Source organism: Leptidea sinapis, chromosome 17 (genome assembly GCF_905404315.1).
Source record: "Leptidea sinapis chromosome 17, ilLepSina1.1, whole genome shotgun sequence".
In the NCBI taxonomy this organism is placed as follows: Eukaryota; Metazoa; Arthropoda; class Insecta; order Lepidoptera; family Pieridae; genus Leptidea; species Leptidea sinapis.
Window position 1 is genome coordinate 11,413,859 of NC_066281.1, and position 22,294 is coordinate 11,436,152.

The following is a 22,294-nucleotide window of genomic DNA, read 5'->3' on the forward strand; positions in this document are numbered from 1 at the left end:
GGGATATACGCCGCCACAATACAGATACCAAAAACCCCGTAGGGTGACGGCACGTGTTAAAAAAAAGGTATGCTAGCGAAGTAACTGCTTAGAGTCAGATATATTAAAATGATATGCTCGGCCACATAACATTCGGCTAATTGATGAATTGATGATCTAGTTCTAGAAGATCATGGATAACTTTAAATTAAAAGAGAGGTTGAGTCATATTATAATTTTATATAGGTGATGAGTCTGTTATAAGATCGATTTATTTAAGTACATTCTCAATTCACAAATTGGTGCTCGTAGTCAATGTCTAGTACGTTAATTACTACTAGATATGATTGTATTATGTAATATATATGTAAAAGAGATAGGTAGGACCTAGGTAGGTTCCTTGTAGGTCGTAGGTGTCAGCTAAGAAACGGATTTGAGAAACTCCTCTCTAAGGGGGTGAAAGGGGGTATGAAAATCCTATGTTTTTGAAGTTAGAGACCATTAAATCTACATTTCGGTTATTAGCTATAAATAATAAAAATCTGTGTAAGTCATTTTGGGAAATCCCCTTTTAAGCGTGGTAAAATAAGGGAGTAAAGTTTGTATAGAAAAGTTATAACTATAGTTATTTCAACTGGAAATTTGAAATGTAGTTCTTTATTGGGGGCAAATGCACGAAGAAATGATGCTATGAAAATGCTCCTCCAATTTCGGGGTGTACAACTTTTGTAATTTTCAATATTCGAATTGGGGGTTGGAATGTTTTTGAAGGTAGAGACGTAAAAATCGTAATTTAGGTTACTCGCTATAAATAATGAAAATCTGTAGGTACCTATAGGTACGTTATTTTGGAAAATCTCCCCTTAAGGGTGGTTAAATAGGAGATGAAATTTTGTATGGGAAGGTTTTAATTATTGCTTGATAGAAGTTTGGTAGTCTTTTTAGGGAGTAGGTATTAGCTAAGAAAATATTTTACGAAAACCCTCCTAATAGGGTGAAATTGGGTTTGAAATGTTGGATGAAAGTCTTATGATGTTGGGCCGTAGTGGTATTTGTACCTTTATAGTTTAAATACCTTTGACACCAACGCCTTTCGTCATTTAGAAGAGGGATTGCTTGATGGAGTCAAGACAGCTTGACAGAACTAGATTTCAGTTGAAGACCTTGCATCTTGATCAAAGCCACCATTATTATTGGCATCAACCAAGGGGAAACAGTCTTTATCTGTAGGATTCCCTTGATACCATTGGATTTCCAATTTGAATTGAAACGTCTGCAATTTCCGGTTAAACTATGCTATGCGATGACAATTAATAAAGCACAGGGCCAAACTTTGAAACTAGCCAGTATAGATCGCAGAAATGATTGTTTCTTGCATGGCCAGTTGTATTTGGCGTGCAATAGAGTCCAGTTCACTAGATTTTTCTTAGTTGAAATGTTGTAGTAAGAAATGTTGCCCATAGTTTTAAAAGAACAGGACTGTCAATTCTTTTTTTCCATACCATCGGATTACCAATTGCAAATTTTAACATTTCTGGTTAAGAAATTATGCTACTCGATAATCTTATCCTATCTTATAATTAAGCCAGAATCAAACTTTGAAAACAGCCGGTGTGCATCTCAGAAATAGTTTATTTCACGATCTACCCACGTGGAGGCATAAAACAATATGGAAATTTGTTTACGGGGAAGTTTGGAAAAAATAGAACTGTCAGCTCTTTATTCCAAAAAAAAAATGTAAATTGCGACCTCTTTTGGTGTAAATTATGAAGCGCGGTTTTTACTAGCGGTAGGACATTTTTCGTTAAGTTTTATTGCCCTTCCAGCAGGAAAATAATCTCATAGGAAATCAGAAACTATGCGCGGACGAAGTCGCGGGCAACTGCTAATAAATAATATATGTGTAATGTATAGGATAAGTTTACTAGTGTGGTATTCATATATTATAATTCATATCATAATTGTAATTATTTTCCTTGTCCTTTCAGACTACTACAGCCATCTTGTCGCAGAAATAAGAACTAATTTAATTAACCGACTTCAAAAAAGAGGAGTTTTTCGAAATCGATTGGTATTTTTTATATATGTACACCGATTAAGCTGAGATTTATGATCTGATTTACACGATTCTTCTTTAGTTCCATGCGAAATGTTTGCCATTTGATCCCATAAAAATTAAACATAGTTTGGCCCTAAAGTTTTTTTTTTTTTTTTTTTATGGAAAAGGAGGACAAACGAGCGTACGGGTCACCTGGTGTTAAGTGATCACCGCCGCCCACACTCTCCTGCAACACCAGAGGAATCACAAGAGCGTTGCCGGCCTTTAAGGAAGGTGTACACGCTTTTCTTGAAGGTACCCATGTCGTATCGTCCCGGAAATACCGCACAAGGAAGCTCATTCCACAGCTTCGTGGTACGAGGAAGAAAGCTCCTTGAAAACCGCACTGTGGAGGACCGCCACACATCCAGATGGTGGGGATGATATCGTAACTTGTGGCGTGTCGTGCGAAGGTGAAATTCGGCGGCAGGAATCAGGTTGAACAGCTCTTCGGAACACTCCCCGTGATAAATGCGGTAGAAGACACACAATGAAGCGACGTCTCTACGCAACGCCAAGTGATCCAGCCGTTCACAGAGTACTGGGTCCCCGACAATTCGAGCTGCTCTGCGTTGCACGCGGTCAAATGGATCGAGCTGATACTGGGGTGCGCCAGACCAGAGATGACAGCAATACTCCATGTGAGGCCGGACCTGCGCTTTGTAGAGCGCTAGAATGTGGGCCGGCTTGAAGTATTGCCGTGCTCTATTTATGACGCCAGTTTCTTTGAAGCCAGTTTGGCTTTGCCCTCCAGATGGCCACGGAATTGGCAATTGCTCGAGATTTCGAGACCTAATATTCCGATACTAGGCGAGGCTTTAAGGGAAGTGTTCTCGAAGAGCGGTGATACGGCAAATGGGGTTTTTTAAGTGGTAAACGCGCAAACTTGAGTCTTCTGGGGGTTAAATTGGACAAGGTTCAACTTACCCCATTCCGCGACCTTCTCGAGACTCGATAGAAGACACAAGTTTCTCCCGGCACTGGTCGACGTTTTCCCGAGAGAGACCTGCATGGCCCGTGTATACGGCATCACCAGTGCTGTCGTCTGCATAGCAATGCATGTTGGCGGTGTCCAACATATCATTGATATGCAGAAGAAACAGCGTGGGAGAAAAAATCTGGAGGCACGGTTATATTTCCTCTTCAGAACTTTGCAGTTCGGATCCTTTGAGCCCAGCGCCGCAACCCAAGTTCGATACGCCTGTTTTTTGCAGTCAGATGCTGCTTTAACTGACGCATCGAACCAGGGCTGTGATCTGCCACCGATCGGTACTACAGAGCTTGGTATAAAAATATCCATGCCCTGCAGTATCACATCGGCTACTGCAACGGCGCAGGCACTAGGATCATCCGAAGGGAAACAAACCCTGCCCCAAGGGTAGGATGCAAAAAAGGAACGCATCCTATCCCAATCTGCTGACTTGTAGTGCCAAACGCGGCGGGTCGCTGGTGGTCTGCGATGTTGGCGTCGGATAGGCACTACACTCCTGACCACGCAATCGTCGGACGTTCCGAGAGGGGCGTCGACAGAGACCTGGTAACAGTCGGGATGTGTAGTCAGCAGAAGATCTAATAAGGACGGCATGTGGCTATCCACATCCGGGAGCCGCGTCGGCGACTCAACCAATTGGGACAGACCATACGCCAATGCAAAATTATGCACAGATCGCCCTGCGTAGTCTGTGGTACGTGATCCAAGCCATACGGCATTGTGCCCGTTGAAGTCACCCAAGACTACGATTTCAGCGGAGGGGATCTGAGCAAGCACGTCATCAAATGCCGCTTGAACGCAGCCCATGAGGTGATCCGTTTCTGCGTTACCACTATGGGACCTGTAGACACACGCATAGATGCGGACGCGGTCCTCTAAATCTACGCGGAGCCAGAGAGTAGGCAGGCCCCTACCCTCAAAATTGCCGAGACGGCGACAGCAGATATCCTCCCTAACGTACACACATGGACGGGGGGGAATGGCCTCCGGTCCTCGACACTAACCTATGCGAAACATAGCGGCACTAGGCCGCTACTTCACGCCGGTATTCTGTGCGAGTGTGGTAAGTAACCCGGACGAGTCTGGCCCGATTGTGCTGACGTCATAAGACAGCAGCGTGACTCTCCCACTTTCAAAAAGCCCGTAGTCGCCTCTTACGACACCCTTCGACCTGGGACTACCCTATTCTTTTTACGCCCCGGGGCAGCACAGGGCAATTCATTTAATGAAAATTTTTCTTTACGTGGATGATATAATTGTAGTTTGTATAGAGGTTTTGTAGAAGTTTTAATTTAGGTTGATTATATATTAAGATAAGTGGATCACATGATTATCTGTCATTCAGAGCTGACAAAAATTCTTCACGATATTTCAGCGTGAAACAAGAACAAGACCAACAAGAACGTGAAATAAAGTTTCGAACTTCGAACTTTTTTCGGAGTCGATTCCTTTTTTCCGTTCCCGTTTCTTGGGATCTATATTATAAAAGGCGAGCGGCAGCTTTCATAGGTCAATCCACAGATATTTAAAAAACTTACTATTTAATATATGACAATAAAAAGCAACGAAATCTTATTGTTTACCTGATTATAGACACTATAAAGAAAAAAAATAAGAAAACTACGTCCAGAAAAACGGTTAATACTCCTTAAATATTAATAAAATACTATAACTTTTATGTGCTACCTTCGGAATCCGGCTTCTTTGGGAGGCTGGAATTCGTGTAACCTGCGCAAGAGACGATTCGTGATAACCCTAGAAAAAAACCTAGAAAAAAGCATCTAAAGTTCTTCAGAAGCGGTTTATCGCCCTTTTTAAAGAATAGCACCACTATACTTCTGTGCCAGGCTCCAGGATGACGGAATTGAATAACTTCTGGAGGATCTTAAGCAGTGGAGTACCATCAGTTCTCAGAAGTTCGGCTGTAATTCCATCATCACCCGGCGACATGTAATTTTTAAGCTGTTTTAGGGCCTAATACTAATCTCGAATTGACTTAAATTGATAATGTTAGTGCACGTAAAAGATGCAAATACAAGGCAAATTAGCGATTTTTCTAAAAACTGTAAGAATCATAATTCTAACACCAGTAACAAACTTGTTATGCCTACAACTCGGTCCGGTCGAGTTAGTGAGTGTTTTGTTAGCCGACATATTTGCTTTTACAACTCAGAGAATGCACAAAACAAAATAAATGGAAAAAACAAAAATAAAAATTTATTTATTTAGCATTTTAGTAAAGAGATTGAAGGATTTCCCTTCTGAGTTCGCTGAACCTGTGTTAGGGAAGACCGCTCTTTCCAACGGATAGGAATGCTAACATGCTTAACAAAAACATAAAATATATGTACTTTAATAAACTAATCTTATGCATACAATAAACAAATTAAAAATTGTTACAATTATTTCTATACATTTGAAGGTAGTTTAATATTTGCGTGGCTCGCACTAAACTTGTAAACAATATACATACATAAAACCACTTGATATCGTCTCAAGAATGTTCGACCACTGTGACTATGAACTAAGGTAATTTGTAGTTTTTCGAATATTTATCTAACAGGAAAACGGTCAATTTACGAGATTAAGTTTCTTTTATTCCAAAATCAAATTACAGCAAGTGAAATTAAATTATCAATATATATAATGTACCATTCTATAATTACTACAAAAGTTTAAGAAATATTTTTTTAAAACACACATTCACACAAGTTTTCAGTCTCAAAATAATTAAGAGTTTTAAGCCATTTTATAACGCTAGTTTTAAATTCCCTACATGACTTTGTGTATTTATTTAAGATTTTATTTGCGGTACAGTATAATTTGGTAGCCTGTGCATCAAATTGTTTAGACCCAAATTAAGTTTTAGTGGATTTACATTTAATTATTGTGTTTTTTTACGTTTATTTAAAATCGAGCTATCTTTGGATTTACTTTTGTATATTTTTAGTATACATTGTAACATATATAATTTTCTTACGAATAACAGGTCAGCATCTTGATATAATTAGTATCATATAGACGATATAAATATATATATTTAATTATTGCTCTCTGTACTCAGTTCTATGCTTAGGAATCGAGTTTTAAAAGTACACCCCCAGATTCTTATACAAAGAATATAGAAGGATAGATTGTATCAGTGATATATATCACTTAATAAGTTTTATATCACAGGTAAAGGTAACTATAACATAAATTATCAATAAGCTAATTAACGGAAAATTTTTTTTGTAACTTTATAATAAAAAAAAGGATCCCACTCTATCACACTATCTTACGCGAGATCTTTTCACGTCTGAGGCATATTTTTAGGAATAGGAAGGAGGAAGACAGTGCAGTAAGATGCATATTATGTATTAAAATACTAATTAATTTACAGTTTTCGTTTAATATGCAATCTATTTATACATCTATGTTAAGTACCATGTACTATATCAAGCGATAGACAAACCTTTTATCAATAGAATTCCTAAATAACTAACAGTAACTTAAATAAAGTAAAATCTTTTCTGGGTATTCGTCATATAAGAATAACAAATCTATTTCAAACATTATTTTAGATTTATAAAATACTTCTTATTACATAATATGTCGTCATTTTAACATAGTTATTCTAATAATATTGTTAATTTATTTAGATTTTTCTGTTACACAGATATTTTCTATCCCATGTATCGTTGTAATGGCTTGTGATTTCAAATGAACCACGTCATTTTCTATTAAGGTATTTGCTTCGTTTTTGATTGTATTCCAACTAAATTCTATGTCTTCATTGTTAGTGAATTGAGAACAAATCACAAAACGTATGATATATCTGTTTCTAAAAGATCCACGGACCATGAATAGTTTCTTTTTCTTGGTTATGTTCTCAATCAGCTTTTTCGTAAGCTCATCACCTTGAACTAGTCTGAAGCAAACTAAACCCATCGATGGTTCCGGTTCAATAATAAATCTATCATCAGCTTTCATCAATTTTGCAAAATATTGTGCTAAACTTATCTGTCTTCTAATATAACTTCTTATACCTTCAGCTCCATAACTTTTCATTACAATCCATAATTTCAGTGCTCTGAATCTACGACCAAGTGGCATTTGCCAATGTCGATAGTCCGGTATTTTTATTTCAGAATCTACGTCTTCTAGATAAATTCTTTGCACGTCGAACGCATTAATAAGATCATAACTATCCCTAACCCACATGGCTGAGCAATCGAAATTCACGAGGAACCATTTATGGGCGTTAACATCGAAGGAGTCAACATATTCTATGCCATTCAACAAATGTCTGTATTCTGGACAAATCAAAGCTGACCCAGCATAAGCAGCGTCAACATGTAGCCAGACATTGTTTTCTCTACAAATGGGACCTATCTCATCCATTGCATCGAATGAACATACTCCTGTGGTGCCTAGATTGCAAACAACATAACATGGTATAAGTCCTTGAACTTTATCTTCTTCCATCGCTTTCTTGACAGTTTCTCCACGTAGCCTTCCATTAATGTCTGATTTTAAAAGTCTCATCTTCATTGAACCTAGTACACCTGCCTTTTCCACTGCGGAGTTGCAGTGATCTGATGTATATGCTACAAATTTGATTTTAGCAAGATCTTCGTCTAAATCTGGATCTTGTTTTTTGAGCCTACGAATCATTTTATCTTTGGCTGCGAGAAGACCTACAAGAATTGCTTCGCTAGCGGAACCCTGAAATATTAAATTAAATTGGATTTTTTAATATACATCATTAATAAAGAACTTTGTCCATAGAACATCATTTCTTTCTATATCTGGAGAAGGGCGTTGTTAGCTGCGCTTAAGTTTATACTTTTGCAATTATCGTTGTTTCTACTTGTTGTTAGTAGTAGTAGTTTTTAGTCTTAGTCTTGCTAGTTCCAAAATAAAATTATTATAATTATTTGTTTTCAATTTGTGACGCATGCTATCAAAGAACATAAACGTTTATTTTTCCAATGCCCGGAATGATTATTCATTCATTAGCCTTGGTAAAATGTTTTTCACTACCGGACGTTTTTATGTTTATTGATTTGTTATTGGTTAAACATTGTATTTTAAATACCCATCTAAAATTATTGAAGTTTATTATATTCTCCTAACAATACCATTGTGTTTTGAAGATAACCGTAGGATACCATTATCTCTTAAGGAGTTAGAGATAAATCTACCCATTATTTTTAGAATCTTCTTTCATTCTTCGTCACCAAGAAAACCTAAGACACCTATTATATTTTAATATATCATTAAATAAGTGACTTATTAATAGGTGAAGAATTTCAATTTAGTGCATTTATAAACATTTTTAGTGCATGATGAGAAGTGATTACCGCTTCCCATACGCAAAATCAAAGGCATCACAGGAGGTTGCTAGCCTTAAGTTAGCCGGTTTTTTCGAGCTTCCAGAATATGAGTACCAATCGTGTTATCCTGGAAACACCACGCAAGGAAGTGTATTCCAGTGTTTGATTGTGGGTGGGAAAGAACACCGCACTGTTGAGGAGCACCATACATCTACATGGTGACGACGATAATTCAGCTTTTGCGTGAGGGGTGAAGGCTATATTGTGTGGCAGTAATCCGCTCTCTCGTCCACTCTCTATGATAATAAATAAGGTAGAAGAATTACTACAAGAGACCATCGATGGTGTAATCAATGATGGTGGTGGCAGCACAGGTACATCACTTCGTCAAAGATTGTGTAACGAATGACAACTTTTATACATTTAAGTTTACTAAACAAATTTCCAATTGCAACTTTGAATCAATGTTCCTTATCATTTTGCCGGTATTGTGTACAAAGTATTATTTCATCAAAAACCTCAATAATAAATTTTAATATATTTTTTTCTGTTTATGACTTCTGTATAATATATATTCTAGATTACTTTACTTGTAAGACTCCACCGCCGGGTCCAGAATGGCTGTTTAAGAACTCCTCAGGCAGACCTAAGAGTTTTGCCAGCCAGTCCATTGACACCACTTCCAACTCAGTGCATACTGGGCTTGCTATCTGTAATGTAGTTTTAAATATAAACAACAAAATGGATATACCGTAGCATATAAAAAAATAGTATTTTATATACGTGGACTAGACAATTAACAAACCATTTACTACAGTTGTAACTACATTTTAAAACAACTAAGGGATCGTATGATACTGCCATTTTTTGCTAAAAATTCTAGCATTTTGTATTATTAGGTAAATATATATTTCAGGCCCATATTCCAGCCATTTCACGAAAAGGTTATTTATTTAAGTTTGTGGTAGACCACTGTGAAGGCATTTTGAATTGATTCTTGAGAAGGAAATGTTAAACTATTGAAAAAATTTCCATACAGCATAAGTAATGGTAGTCGGTTGGGGTCAGATGTCAGAGGGTTTTTAAATGAAGGCACTGTCGATATAAATCGGTTTTTCGAGCCGTGTGAGTTAAAAGGCATAAAAGGCCTTTATTTTCACATAATTGATTCCTTTAGAATCCTTTTTATGTCATTTCTAATATACTAGATGCTACTACCGCTTTGGAAACAAATGGCGCTCTGAGAGAGAAGAAGCGGCGCAAGAAATTCTCCAAGCACTCTTTTTTTGCGCTCTTTTTAATTAAAATATACAATATTGTGCTGTCATTACTATTGCTATAAAATAATTATAATATAGTCCCAGCCTGTCCGATCACTTTCAGCTGTGGAGCAATAGGATTTACGACAGAGCCATTTATTTATTAATAAAACATTTAAATTTATTTATAGAAAATGCCTGAACAGTGGCTGGGACTTTATTATAAAAGTGTATATATTTACCCTTAAAGCTCTTATGAAGCCTACTTGAATTAGTGAACGTAGTGTTTAAATTCTCTTTGAGAATTAGTTACAAGCAATCCCTTATTTCGAGTGTTATAATAATGAAAATCACTATTAACAGCAAAAGGGTGACGATTTTTGTGAACGTATATTAAATTTTCATAAATGTACTGACAATGAACAGTCATGATATTTATTTCTTTAAATTTTTCTTTGAGAGACTGTCTAGTTATAATGAAGCATCGATGGTGAGGATTGATTAGCGACTCGGGATTGTCTCACTATATAATATTGACACACTTTTTACACAAATTATCTTGCCCCAAATTAAGCATATATAGCCTGTGTTATGGGTTGCAAGACAACGATATATTTAATACAATATACTTACATAAACATACATAAATACATGTAAACATACATAAATACATTTAAACATCCATGACTCGGAAACAAACACCCATATTCATCATATAAATGCTTGCACTATGAATGTCATCTTCGTTCACTCGAAGTTCAGTACAAAAGTCTTGTGCAGTTTTTGCTAGACCGTATCTGAGGAAGCTGTAGAGAACCACACCATGAGGTTACCATCAAACAGCTACTATCACTTTTTTTTAGTACTCCTAAGCGTCGCTTTTGGGCTTTGGTACCAAGTGTGAACTGGAGTCAGCCTTTGCGATGTTCATTTGCAATTATCGTATAGAACTCACTTTTAATCTATACTAATATTATAAAGCTGCAGTGTTTGTTTGTTTGTTTAAACGCGCTAATCTCTGGTACTACTGATCCGATTTGAATGATTCTTTCAGTGTTGGGTAGTCCATTTATCGAGAAAGGCTATAGGTTAGGTTTTTTTTTTTTTCAAAATTAGGGATCCGTAATAAAATTGCTATTTTGTAACACAAGGTGTAAAATCGAAAACCTATTTTTGCGTGCGCTGCAAAAACTATTGACAATAGAACAAAATGATGTACAGGCTATAATATAGGCAATATTTTATTACTTATAAAACTATCGCGTGAATTATACTTTTAATGGCAAAACAACGTTTGCCGGGTCAGCTAGTCTTACATAACGATTAAATCCCCGTTCAATTTAGCACCAGTTTCAATCACAATTATTTTCTCTAAACTTTCGTCACCTCTGCACATCCTGTGGCCAAAATATGAAAGAATACATTGTCTGAATATTGTTCACCACAAGTGAGTTTTTATTCGGAGCAGGTGCATTGGTGCGTTTCGATTTCGATTTTCAATACATTTTATAATAAACTAGCTGACCCGACAGACGTTGTTCTGTATATAATAAATAAAATAATGTTTTTATATGAAGTTGTCAATAATATATAATAACATCAAAAATTACTTCGTAAAATATGTACCCTGCTGTCGTAATGAAATTGTTTCACAGCAGAACTGTCAAACCGTGCGTCAATAAATTCTCTCATAGAAATTATGTATGGACACATCAAAGGAAAAACAAATTTGTTGTTTTTATTTAATTTAGCAGCATTTTCCTATTTATTCACCTTTTAAACATTCCCTGGGCTTCCACAAATAATTCAAGACCAAAATTAACCAAATCGGACTAGCCGTTCTCGAGTTTTAGCGAGACTAACGAACAGCAATACATATATATATATATATATAGATAGATTAAATTATACATTACCCAAGTGAAGCCCATGATGCCAATACCGTCGCTAAGAAGACCGCCAATTATACTGGCAAACGAGGTTCCAGTGGGGTAGTATGCGTGAAATTGTGGTGAATGCCAGTTTGTTATCTGAAAACAAATACAATAAACAATTTAATAAATGATTTGAAATCCAAAATGTAAGAATAGAATATTAATACATATATTTTTTATAATAGGTCACAATAACATAATATATTTGATAAATGTAGAAGCTACTCTGTTCGTAAAGGGGTTTTGACATGTGGAGAAGAACTAATAAGAAACTCCTGGCCCAGCTTTTAAATAATGTTATAACAAAATTGATCTATTATACGATTTTAGGTGGCCTGACAAGAACCAGACAAGAATCATGCATTCTCTATAATATTATCTATTTAGCTTACTAGCCTTCTTTGTCAAAGAAGCTATAATGTATTTCTTGAATTTGTGGTCACTGAGACCTAGTATAATGTCTGGTATTTTATTGTTAAATTGAATACCATGACCTATAAGAGAGCTCTTAGCCCTGGCTAACCTAGTAACATGGCACGTACAGTTTACTGTTTCTTCATTCATTTATTTCCTCCACTGTCCACTGTTGGACAAAGGCCTCCCCCAGCGATCTTGACCAGATCATCGGTTCATCTTGTAGGGGACCTACTGACACGGCGATGGCCATTTGAGGACTTCATTGTACCAACGGCCACCTGTTCGTCGCGCTATGTGTCTGGCCCACTCCCACTTCAGTTTCACAATCATCTGGGCTATTTCTTGGATGGATTGTTTTATTTTTTTCATTAGATTATTAAATAATTAAAGTTTTTTTTATTATGAACAGAGCAACTTCTGCCGTACAAGCTAGTATAATAAATGGCATTTATTTTCTCAAAATTGATTCCTTTAGAATTCTTTTTGATGTCATTTCTAATATACTGGATACTACTACCGCTTCGGAAACAAATGGCGCTCTGAGAAAGAAGAAGCGGCGCAAAAAACTCTCCCAGCATTCTTTTTTTGCGCTCTTTTTAATAAAAATATACAATATTGTATAACTAGTCCCAGGCTGTCAGATCACTTAGATATTCAGCTGTGGTGTATTAGAATTTACGACAGAGTCATTTTTTAATAAAACATTTAAATATATTTATAGATAATGCCTGAACAGTGACTGGGACTTTATTATAAAAGCGTATAAAGCTAAATATTAAAACAATTACCTACCCCAGGAATGACAACATCCTTGTAGTCTTGAAATATTTGTTGCCACGGTTCTGGCTGCTCAGGTGCATCTTTTGGTAATTTCTTGATAATATCTCCTGGCTGTACAGATGGTAAAACATCCCTGCAAAAATTATAATAAATAATATATAATTACGTTCACAATATTTACAGGAAACCCTACTAAAGTTCCTACTTGTCTTTCTGGGTGTCGAAATTGGAGCCGATTCAAAAAAATTAAAAAATTAAATTTTCATTGTCAAAAGTCCCTTCCCTTCAAAATCTGCTTTTACAACAATTTTCCTAGTAATATCTAAGTTCTACCTATATTTTGATATAAAAATGTCACTAAAAAGCTCAGTATAAAAAGGGTTTTCCAAATTTCTGATGATTTGGATGACAAACAGCCTTGAGATCAAAGCTGCCCAACATCAGTTTTTTTTTTTTTTTTTTTAAGTGATCACCGCCGCCCACACTCACCTGCAACACCAGAGGAATCACAAGAGCGTTGCCGGCCTTTAAGGAAGGTGTACGCGCTTTTCTTGAAGGTACCCATGTCGTATCGTCCCGGAAACACCGCACAAGGAAGCTCATTCCACAGCTTCGTGGTACGAGGAAGAAAGCTCCTTGAAAACCGCACTGTGAAGGACCGCCACACATCCAGATGGTGGGGATGATATCGTAACTTGTGGCGTGTCGTGCGAAGGTGAAATTCGGCGGCAGGAATCAGGTTGAACAGCTCTTCGGAACACTCCCCGTGATAAATGCGGTAGAAGACACACAATGAAGCGACGTCTCTACGCAACGCCAAGTGATCCAGCCGTTCACAGAGTACTGAGTCCCCGACAATTCGAGCTGCTCTGCGTTGCACGCGGTCAAATGGATCGAGCTGATACTGGGGTGCGCCAGACCAGAGATGACAGCAATACTCCATGTGAGGCCGGACCTGCGCTTTGTAGAGCGCTAGAATGTGGGCCGGCTTGAAGTATTGCCGTGCTCTATTTATGACGCCCAGTTTCTTTGAAGCCAGTTTGGCTTTGCCCTCCAGATGGCCACGGAATTGGCAATTGCTCGAGATTTCGAGACCCAGTATTCCGATACTAGGCGAGGCTTTAAGGGAAGTGTTCTCGAAGAGCGGTGATACGGCAAATGGGTTTTTTTAGTGGTAAACGCGCAAACTTGAGTCTTCTGGGGGTTAAATTGGACAAGGTTCAACTTACCCCATTCCGCGACCTTCTCGAGAGAGGACTCGATAGAAGACACAAGTTTCACCCGGCACTGGTCGACGTTTTCCCGAGAGTGTGCTAGGTATACCAGAAGATCGCCAGTCGACCGACCATGGCGAAAGCCGTACTGCCGGTCGTTGATCAACTGGTGACCCTCAGTTAGCTCAATTTGAACTAACTGATGTGCTCAGGTTGTGTGACATATAATAGATGGTTTCTTGCGCCGCTTCTTCTCTCTCAGAGCGCCATTTGTTTCCGAAGCAGTAGTAGTATCTAGTATATTAGAAATGACATCAAAAATAATTCTAAAGGAATCAATTTTGAGAAAATAAATGTCTTTTATGCCTTTTGATTTAAGACATGTAAAAGTGCTATTAATATGGTTTAGTTGCAGAGTAAACATTTGAATTTGAATATGCTAAGAACAACAAAATATTGGCGTTTGTAGAAGAACAGTGCGTAGTATTAATTACACGCGTGAATCAAAGAAAATACTACGCGTGTAAGTGATACAGTTTCCCCCTTATTCATAATAGTCTGCTAACTTAAAGCATTGCTAATTCTCACTCTGTCTTCTTCTATTGACCTAAGTCAGAATGAGAAAAAACACTCCTTAGCGGCTATTTAAAGTTAGCGGACCATTATTAATAAGGGGGCTTAAATATAAAGCTAATATAACCATTGTAGTATTTCGTCTTAAACACGCCGTTGCTAATAAAACTTAACATACTACATTTTGATAAGCAGGGCGTTTCACTTTCCGTCAGGGTTTTACCTGCATGCCCGTCTCATAATTAAAAAAAAAATATTCAGCTGATTTGACACTAGGTGGTAGTTCATTTATCGCGTGGAACTATTGTCCGTGGTAATTTTAATCGGAAAATCAATTGAGCATAGTTACGTAATTATTATTATTCCTGAGAATAATCCTTCAAAAATTATCTATATGTTATTACGTGTCGCGAAAAGTTAGGAACTCTTGCTAAAAAGATCTCGCGCACGAGATAATTAATATAAGTTTTGGCATAGTAAATTGAATACGAAACAGTTTGGCTTTACTAGGAGACGTTCAACGGATTTTTGATGCCTGGGAGGAATCCTACAATGCATTTGCTATCCTCTGCAACATTCAACGCTGGTCAGGAAGCTATGTCACTATGGCAAAAAAGGAACTGCGCTTGATCTTCTGTTTTCATATTTAAGCACTATTGTAATTCTATAACTAAGGCGGTTGACGTGAATGATAGGTCTTCTGGGACTCCTCTCAGTATGGGGGTACCTCAAGGGTCTATTCTTAGACCGTTACTTCACTGATATTCAAAGTGAAAGGAAACCAAGTTATCTATGAAGAGGTAATCGATATTTTATGAGACATTGTGTAATCGTGTTGCTTAGCGCTAATAACCTTATGTTAAATAGCAAGAAAAAATTACCATTTTTATTTAAAATGTAGAAGCGAGTGTTTTGTTAAGGCATTACTCTTGACTATAAATTCCAGGATCCCTCATATTTAAGGATTGGCTAATATAATTAGTTCTGCTGCATACATGGTTAAAAAGATTAGACAACTGACATAGATACGGTGCGACTAGTATACTTTAGCTATTTTCATAGTATTATGTCCCATGGTTTATTGATTTGGGGCAATGCTGCCTATATTAATACGATATTTATGCTGCAGAAGAGGATAATTCAGTATTTATACCTAGGTGCTAAAGAATCATTGAGAGCAACATTAAAAAAAATAAACATTTTAACTGTTGTCTCCCAATTTATTCTTGATAATAATGTATGTACATTTACATATTAGTGAATGTGTTAGAAAATAATATTATAAAATCATTCGGAGTTACGTATTTGTTTGTTTTTTAACTCATTAACTTTGATTACACATTTGGATTTTTTTATTAACAGAACAGTTTAGTTTTATGACTATTTATCAAATAATATCTGGACGCCCGAGCCTTGCTCGGACATCTGGATTCGAACCGGGGTCTTCTGCTTTCGGGATCACCCAATGTCCCATCTAAGCTTTTATAGTCTTGTATATAGTGGCGAAATTTACCTTTGTATTCTAATATTATTGTAGCTGTTTCTCATTAAAACACGGATAAAACTACATTTTTTAAAATTGAAACCTAACTAGATCGATTTCTCGCTCCCGAAACTATCTGTAGGTATACTCAATTTCATTAAAATCGCTGGGGCCGTTTCCGAGATTCAGATTATATATATACAGGAATTGCTCGTTTAAAGGTATATGATAATATCTTATCTAGTCGGTTACATATATTACGCAAGTGACTATTAATTTTTCCTAACGTTGCGTAAACAGTAAATAAGGTGTTCATAATTCAATAATCTCACCATTACCTTATAAAAAACCATCTTATTATGTATTGCGTTGTTCATAATCATCTTGTGTAATTACTAGTCAATGTAACAATTATAAGTTGTTATTCAATTGATGGAACTTTTCAACATCATTGTTGCTGGATATTTTTTATTAACTTAGAAAACACGCCTAACAATTTTAAATCACCACTATATTTAATGCTTCTAACTTATACATGGATTTTACGCACATAGTCCAAAATGTTAAGCATGCATATTATATTACCACTAGCTGACCCGACAGACGTTGTTGTGTATATAATAAATAAAATACTGTTTTTTTATGAATTTGGCAATAATATTTCATAACATCATGAATTATTTCGTAAAATATGCTCCCTGTTGTTAAAATGATATTGTTTCACAGCAGAACTGTCAAACCGTGCGTCAATATTATTATCATATCTCTAATTATTATTATTATTACTCTCATAAAAAATATGTCCATACAAAACAAATGTTGGACACACGGACGAGTAAAAAAGAAGTACTTCGCGCCGTGATATTAGCAAGTGAAACAGTTACACGATTTTTTCTCCCTTAAATAATCATATATGGCTACAAATACTTATATAGTATCGTTTTTACACGTTTTGACAACGCACGACGGCATTTTTAAAATATTTTATTGAGACGCAAACTGATCTGTCACAGACGATGACAACTCTCATAATGGCCGCCTATCGGCCTGTAGTAGTGTAAGTGTGTGCATGGGGCCATGTATTTACACGGTAATCGGCTTGTTTTGGTGCTACACTGTTATGTAAGGTGATACGGAGTCCTTATTTTTTTACTAGTCCGTGATTGGACATAAAAACAATTATGGGTCCCAAACCGAAATAAAAACTATTCTATCTCCACTCCATGAAGTAATCCCCATTAAAATCCGTTCATTTGTTTAGGAGTTCACTGGAAACAAACATCAGGACACTGGATTTATATATATATTAAGATAAGATTGCGGCTTATATATATGTATATATATATATATATATATATATATATATATATATATATATATATATATATACATATATACATATATTGCTATGATGTAATGAATTATTTTTATTTACTTTAAAACACGAGTAACAATTTGGTTATGTTTATTTTTATTTGTTTGGTGCTATTACTATTTATGACAGTAATCACGACCATCATGTTAATTTATACAGTTTATTTAAAAAAAAATTATGAAATATTTTATATTTAAAACGCTTTTTGACTTTGAACACTATGCATTCAATAGATGTAGCACCTTACAAACTAATGCATTAACTAATAACTTGTTATGTATATTACAGTTTTTTTTTCTATGAAAATACGGAACGAGACGAGCAGGACGTTCAGCTGATGGTAATTGATACGCCCTGCCCATTACAATGCAGTTCCGTTCAGGATTCTTGAAAAGCCTAAAAATTCTGAGTTGCACTACAATTGCGCTCGACACCTTGAGACATAAAATGTGAAGTCTTATTTGCCCAGTAATTTCACTAGCTGCGGCGCCCTTTAGACCGAAACACAGTAAAGTTTACATATTACTGCTTCACGGCTGAAAAAGGCGCCGTTGTGGTACCCATACTCTAGCCGGCATCCTGTGCAAAGGAGCCTCCACTTGTGGAAAAAGAAAAGGATTGGCCATTGAGTTTCTTACGTGTTCGTCTCAAGGTAGACCTTTTCAGCAATTTAAATTAAAAATTTATGAAGATTCAAAAGCGCTTACATAGTTTAAGTCTATTTGAATAAAATTTATTTGACTTTGACTTTAAATAGTTGTAGTTGTAGCTCTAGTGGCCGTTCCCAATATTCAGTCTATCTCTTACTTGAGATAAAAATCGTAACTATCGTTGAGTTTTCTGTCCCAATATATATCTATTTATATTCATCAAAAAGAATTCTAAAGGAATCAATTTTGAGAAAATAAATGCCTTTTATGCCTTTTTATGCCTTTTAATAAACTTATCGACCGTAACTCACCTTATCCGTACACGCTGTTTGTCAATCGGACGACGTATATAGCTTGCCAGCGATAGATGTTTGTATGGAAATTGCAATTCACGAGTCCCAATATAAGGCGATAAGAATGACTTATCGGGTATCTGTCCCAATATACCCCCATCAGATTATTGACAACTAATTATTGACAGTAGAAGGTTTATTTTTTTCTATCTGTAGATAGTATATGGGGAACGGCCGTTAAAGGTTCAACTAGCCTTTCGACTTCAGCCTTCGGGAATTACTTCATTGATTTTTATGCTTGGTATCATAATTCAAAATTAAGATGGGTTCTAACAAACAAAGCGATTAATTACATCATAATATGTTTGAAAAACCATCTAACTACAAATAATTTATTACAACGAATAAATTATAATACCTACGTATAACATATATTTTAAATTAATTTTTTAAAGAAAATGTTTGCCATCACAATTAAAATGCTGACAAGCAAAAGAAAATGTGATAAATGAACTATTAAATTTTAAAGTTATTCATATACTTATCATGTTTTTATTTATCTGTAATTAACTGCTTTTATATAAAAACTAACTATGGCCTCGTACAGCAAAAGATAGGACAGAATGGAAATCGTTGCAGGAGGCCTTTGTCGGAAGACAAGCTCTACCACAGTCAAGACCGATAGTATTTAGAGGCACTTTTTTTACTTTATTTTAGTACCTAGTATGTTAAATGAGTACAGCAATTATTTTTTTTTTATTTTTATTTTATCTATCTATATATTTACTCGAGAACGCCTGGACCGATTTGGCAAATTTAGGTCTTGAATTATTTGTGGAAGTCCAGAGAAGGTTTAAAAGGTGAATAAATAGGAAAATGCTGCTAAATTAAATGAAAACAACAAATTTGTTTTTCCTTTGATGTGTCCATACATAATTTCTATGAGAGCATTTATGGACGCACGGTTTGACAGTTCTGCTGTGAAACAATTTCATAACGACAACAGGGTGCATATTTTACAAAGTAATTTTTGATGTTTTGATATATTATTGACAAATTCATATTAAAACATTATTTTATTTATTATATACAGAACAACGTCTGTCGGGTCAGCTAGTTATTATATAAAAACCATAGTGTATACTAACGATTAATACATTTCCATAAAATCGAAATTAAAAATAATTAAACTTATCGAAATTACCTGTCCCTTATAGTGTCATAATAATTGGCCAAAAAATCAATCGCCTCTCTACCAAACTCCCGAAACTGTTGTGAATCCATCTCACCACTCACTTGAAAAGGAAATCACCGAACCAATAAAATAAGTGAATAATATAAAGTGCGAACAAATTAAGAATACGCAATGCATGCACGATTTATACAAGCTGTTTCGAACGACGAGAAGCAAGACAATGGTTAAGATGTATCATGAGAAGTGGCTTTATACTCGCTGACCCGGCTTTCTAGTTTTTGCCCGTACAAAATGTACAGGCATTATTACCGCGTACTTCCATCTGCAGTCTTTATTTATTCAGTAAGTTACATCAACAACACATCATATTCTTAATATCTATATATATAAAAATGAATTGCTGTTCGTTAGTCTCGCTAAGACTCGGGAACGGCTGGACCGATTTGGCTAATTTTGGTCTTGAATTATTTGTGGAAGTCCAGAGAAGGCGTAAAAGGTGAATAAATATGTCTCGGAATTAAAAAAAAACAACAATTATTTTGTTTTTCCTTTAATGTGTCGCCCGTCGTTCAGAAGTCGAATTGAAAGAATAGCTTAAAATGAATAACTAATTAGAATTTTTATATCTTTCTAACTTTCTCAGGAGGTAAAAAATAAACTTAATTTTACATAATAGTTGGTAGATTAACTACAATTGCTATCACATTATTTTTATGTAGATTGATAAATCTTAAGTTTTGTCACAAATAAAATTTATGAGCCATTAGAATCCATCTTATATGTCGATCGATTCTTTAGACAAAGAGTGCATCCTTCTTCTATCTTTGTGACTGACGATTACCGCTACGTGCGCGAGAACTTTATTTGCTTCGATAGGCCTTTGTGATAGTGACATTTCAATTCATAAAAAAACATTCTTTTATTTATTAAATACAGAACAACGTCTGTCGGGTCAGCTAGTAATATAATAAATCTTAATATATATAAGTTACGTGACACGTAGTTTGTCCGCGATGGACTCCTAAACTAATGAACGGATTTTAATAAATAACTTCATGGAGTGCAGTTTAGTCCAACTTGAGAGATAGGAGTTTTTATTTCGATTTCGGACCCGAATTATTTTTATTTCCAATATTTGTATTGTATGGACATATTTTCTATGAGAGAATGTATTGACGCACGGTTTGACAGTTCTGCTGTGAAACAATTTCATTATAACAACAGGGAGCGAAATAAATATTTTACAAAATAATTCGTGATGTTATAAAATATAATTGACAAATTCATATAAAAAACAGTATATTATTTACTATGTACAGAACGTCTGTCGGGTCAGTTAGTAAAATGTAAAAATTTCGTGTCAAGTTGTTCGTCCGCGATAAACTCCTTTACTACTGAACTGATTTTAATCAAATTTTTCTCAACGTGTGCAGTTTTTTTTCTTTCATGGAATATGAGGACAAATGAGCGTACGGGTCACCTGTTGTTAAGTGTTAACCGCCGCCCACAATCTCTTGCAACACCAGAGGAATCACAGGAGCGTTGCCGGCCTTTAAGGAAAGTACCCATGTCGTATCGTCCCGGAAACGCCGCTGAAGGAAGCAGTTTGAACCAATTTGAGAGATATGATAGTTTTTTATTTCAATACGTGACCCTTAACATTTTTTAATTTCAATTTTTATTTCTGTTTTTTTGAGATAAATTATTGACTTTTCTACTGTGACATTATTTCATTGCAAGAACAGGGGAAAACGAAATAATAACTACAATGATTGAACTCCTATAAATTTCGTAATTTACAAAATGGATAGTATAAAAGATTACATTATGCATTCTTTAGGTGAAGCGAAGTGCACCGGTCACCAGCTAGATACAATAATGACAGATAAAAGTAGAGAAGAAGAAAAAGTATATATTTGTGAATACCCGAATATCTTCTAGAAATGTACTTTTTTACCCCTTGGGATACATATTATTGTCGGGTTAAAAAGACACATTATTTGCTATAAACGATATGCCAACATCGAGTAGTTTAACGGCCGTTCCCAATATACTATCTACAGATAGAGATAAATTACTACCTTCTAATGTCAGTACTTAGCTGTCAATAATCTATAGCTGTCCCAATATACCCGATAAGTCATTCTTATCGCCTTATATTGGGACGCGTGAATTGCAATTTCCATTCAAACTTTATATCGCTGGTAAGCTATACGTCGTCCCATTGACAGACAGCGTGCACGGATAACGCGAGTAACTGTCGATAAGTTTATTGGGACAGAAAAGTCAACGATAGTTACGATTTTTATCTCAAGTAAGAGATAGACTGAATATTGAGAACGGCCGTTAGAAATCTCTAGAGCAGTCACTATATTTCTCAAGGAAACAGTGCTTAATTCCATAGATCCGAGGCTAGATCGTTTAAAGACCTGCATTAAAACCCAAAGTAGTAGTGGTGTAAAATAGAATCCTTTATATTTTATTGCTAAGTCTTAAATAAATAAAATGATAAGGTATTATTATGGTGACATTACGTCGAAAAATGCATTTTGCATGGCCAGCTATGTGTTCTGTTACAAATAGAATGGCTGGCCAGTTTGCTATTTTTTATGGAAAAGGAGGAAAAACCAGCGTATGGGTCACCTGGTGTTAAGTGATCACCGCTGCCCACACTCTCTTGCAACACCAGATGAATCACAGGAGCGTTTCCGGCCTAAAGGAAGGTGTACTTTGTG

At 35.8% G+C, this 22,294-nt stretch overlaps 1 protein-coding gene across 3 annotated transcripts in view; it reads right to left on the reverse strand.

Annotated features, from left to right (window-relative positions):
- The window catches only part of LOC126968928 (aromatic-L-amino-acid decarboxylase-like), a 42,445-nt gene extending 22,675 nt beyond the window's left edge, over positions 1–19,770 (reverse strand). The window contains exons 1-5 of one of the 3 annotated variants that reach the window (XM_050814135.1): positions 19,569–19,770; positions 12,789–12,909; positions 11,562–11,675; positions 8,977–9,096; positions 7,616–7,775 (exon numbers count right to left, since the gene is read on the reverse strand). In XM_050814135.1, coding sequence (XP_050670092.1) covers positions 7,616–7,775; positions 8,977–9,096; positions 11,562–11,675; positions 12,789–12,909; positions 19,569–19,648 — 595 coding nt within the window. In that variant the 5' untranslated portion in view covers positions 19,649–19,770. Of the gene's footprint in view, positions 1–6,439; positions 7,776–8,976; positions 9,097–11,561; positions 11,676–12,788; positions 12,910–19,568 lie in introns of those variants that run through there. The other 2 variants (XM_050814134.1, XM_050814136.1) reach the window with 2 other exon arrangements.
- Positions 19,771–22,294: the final 2,524 nt, after the last annotated feature.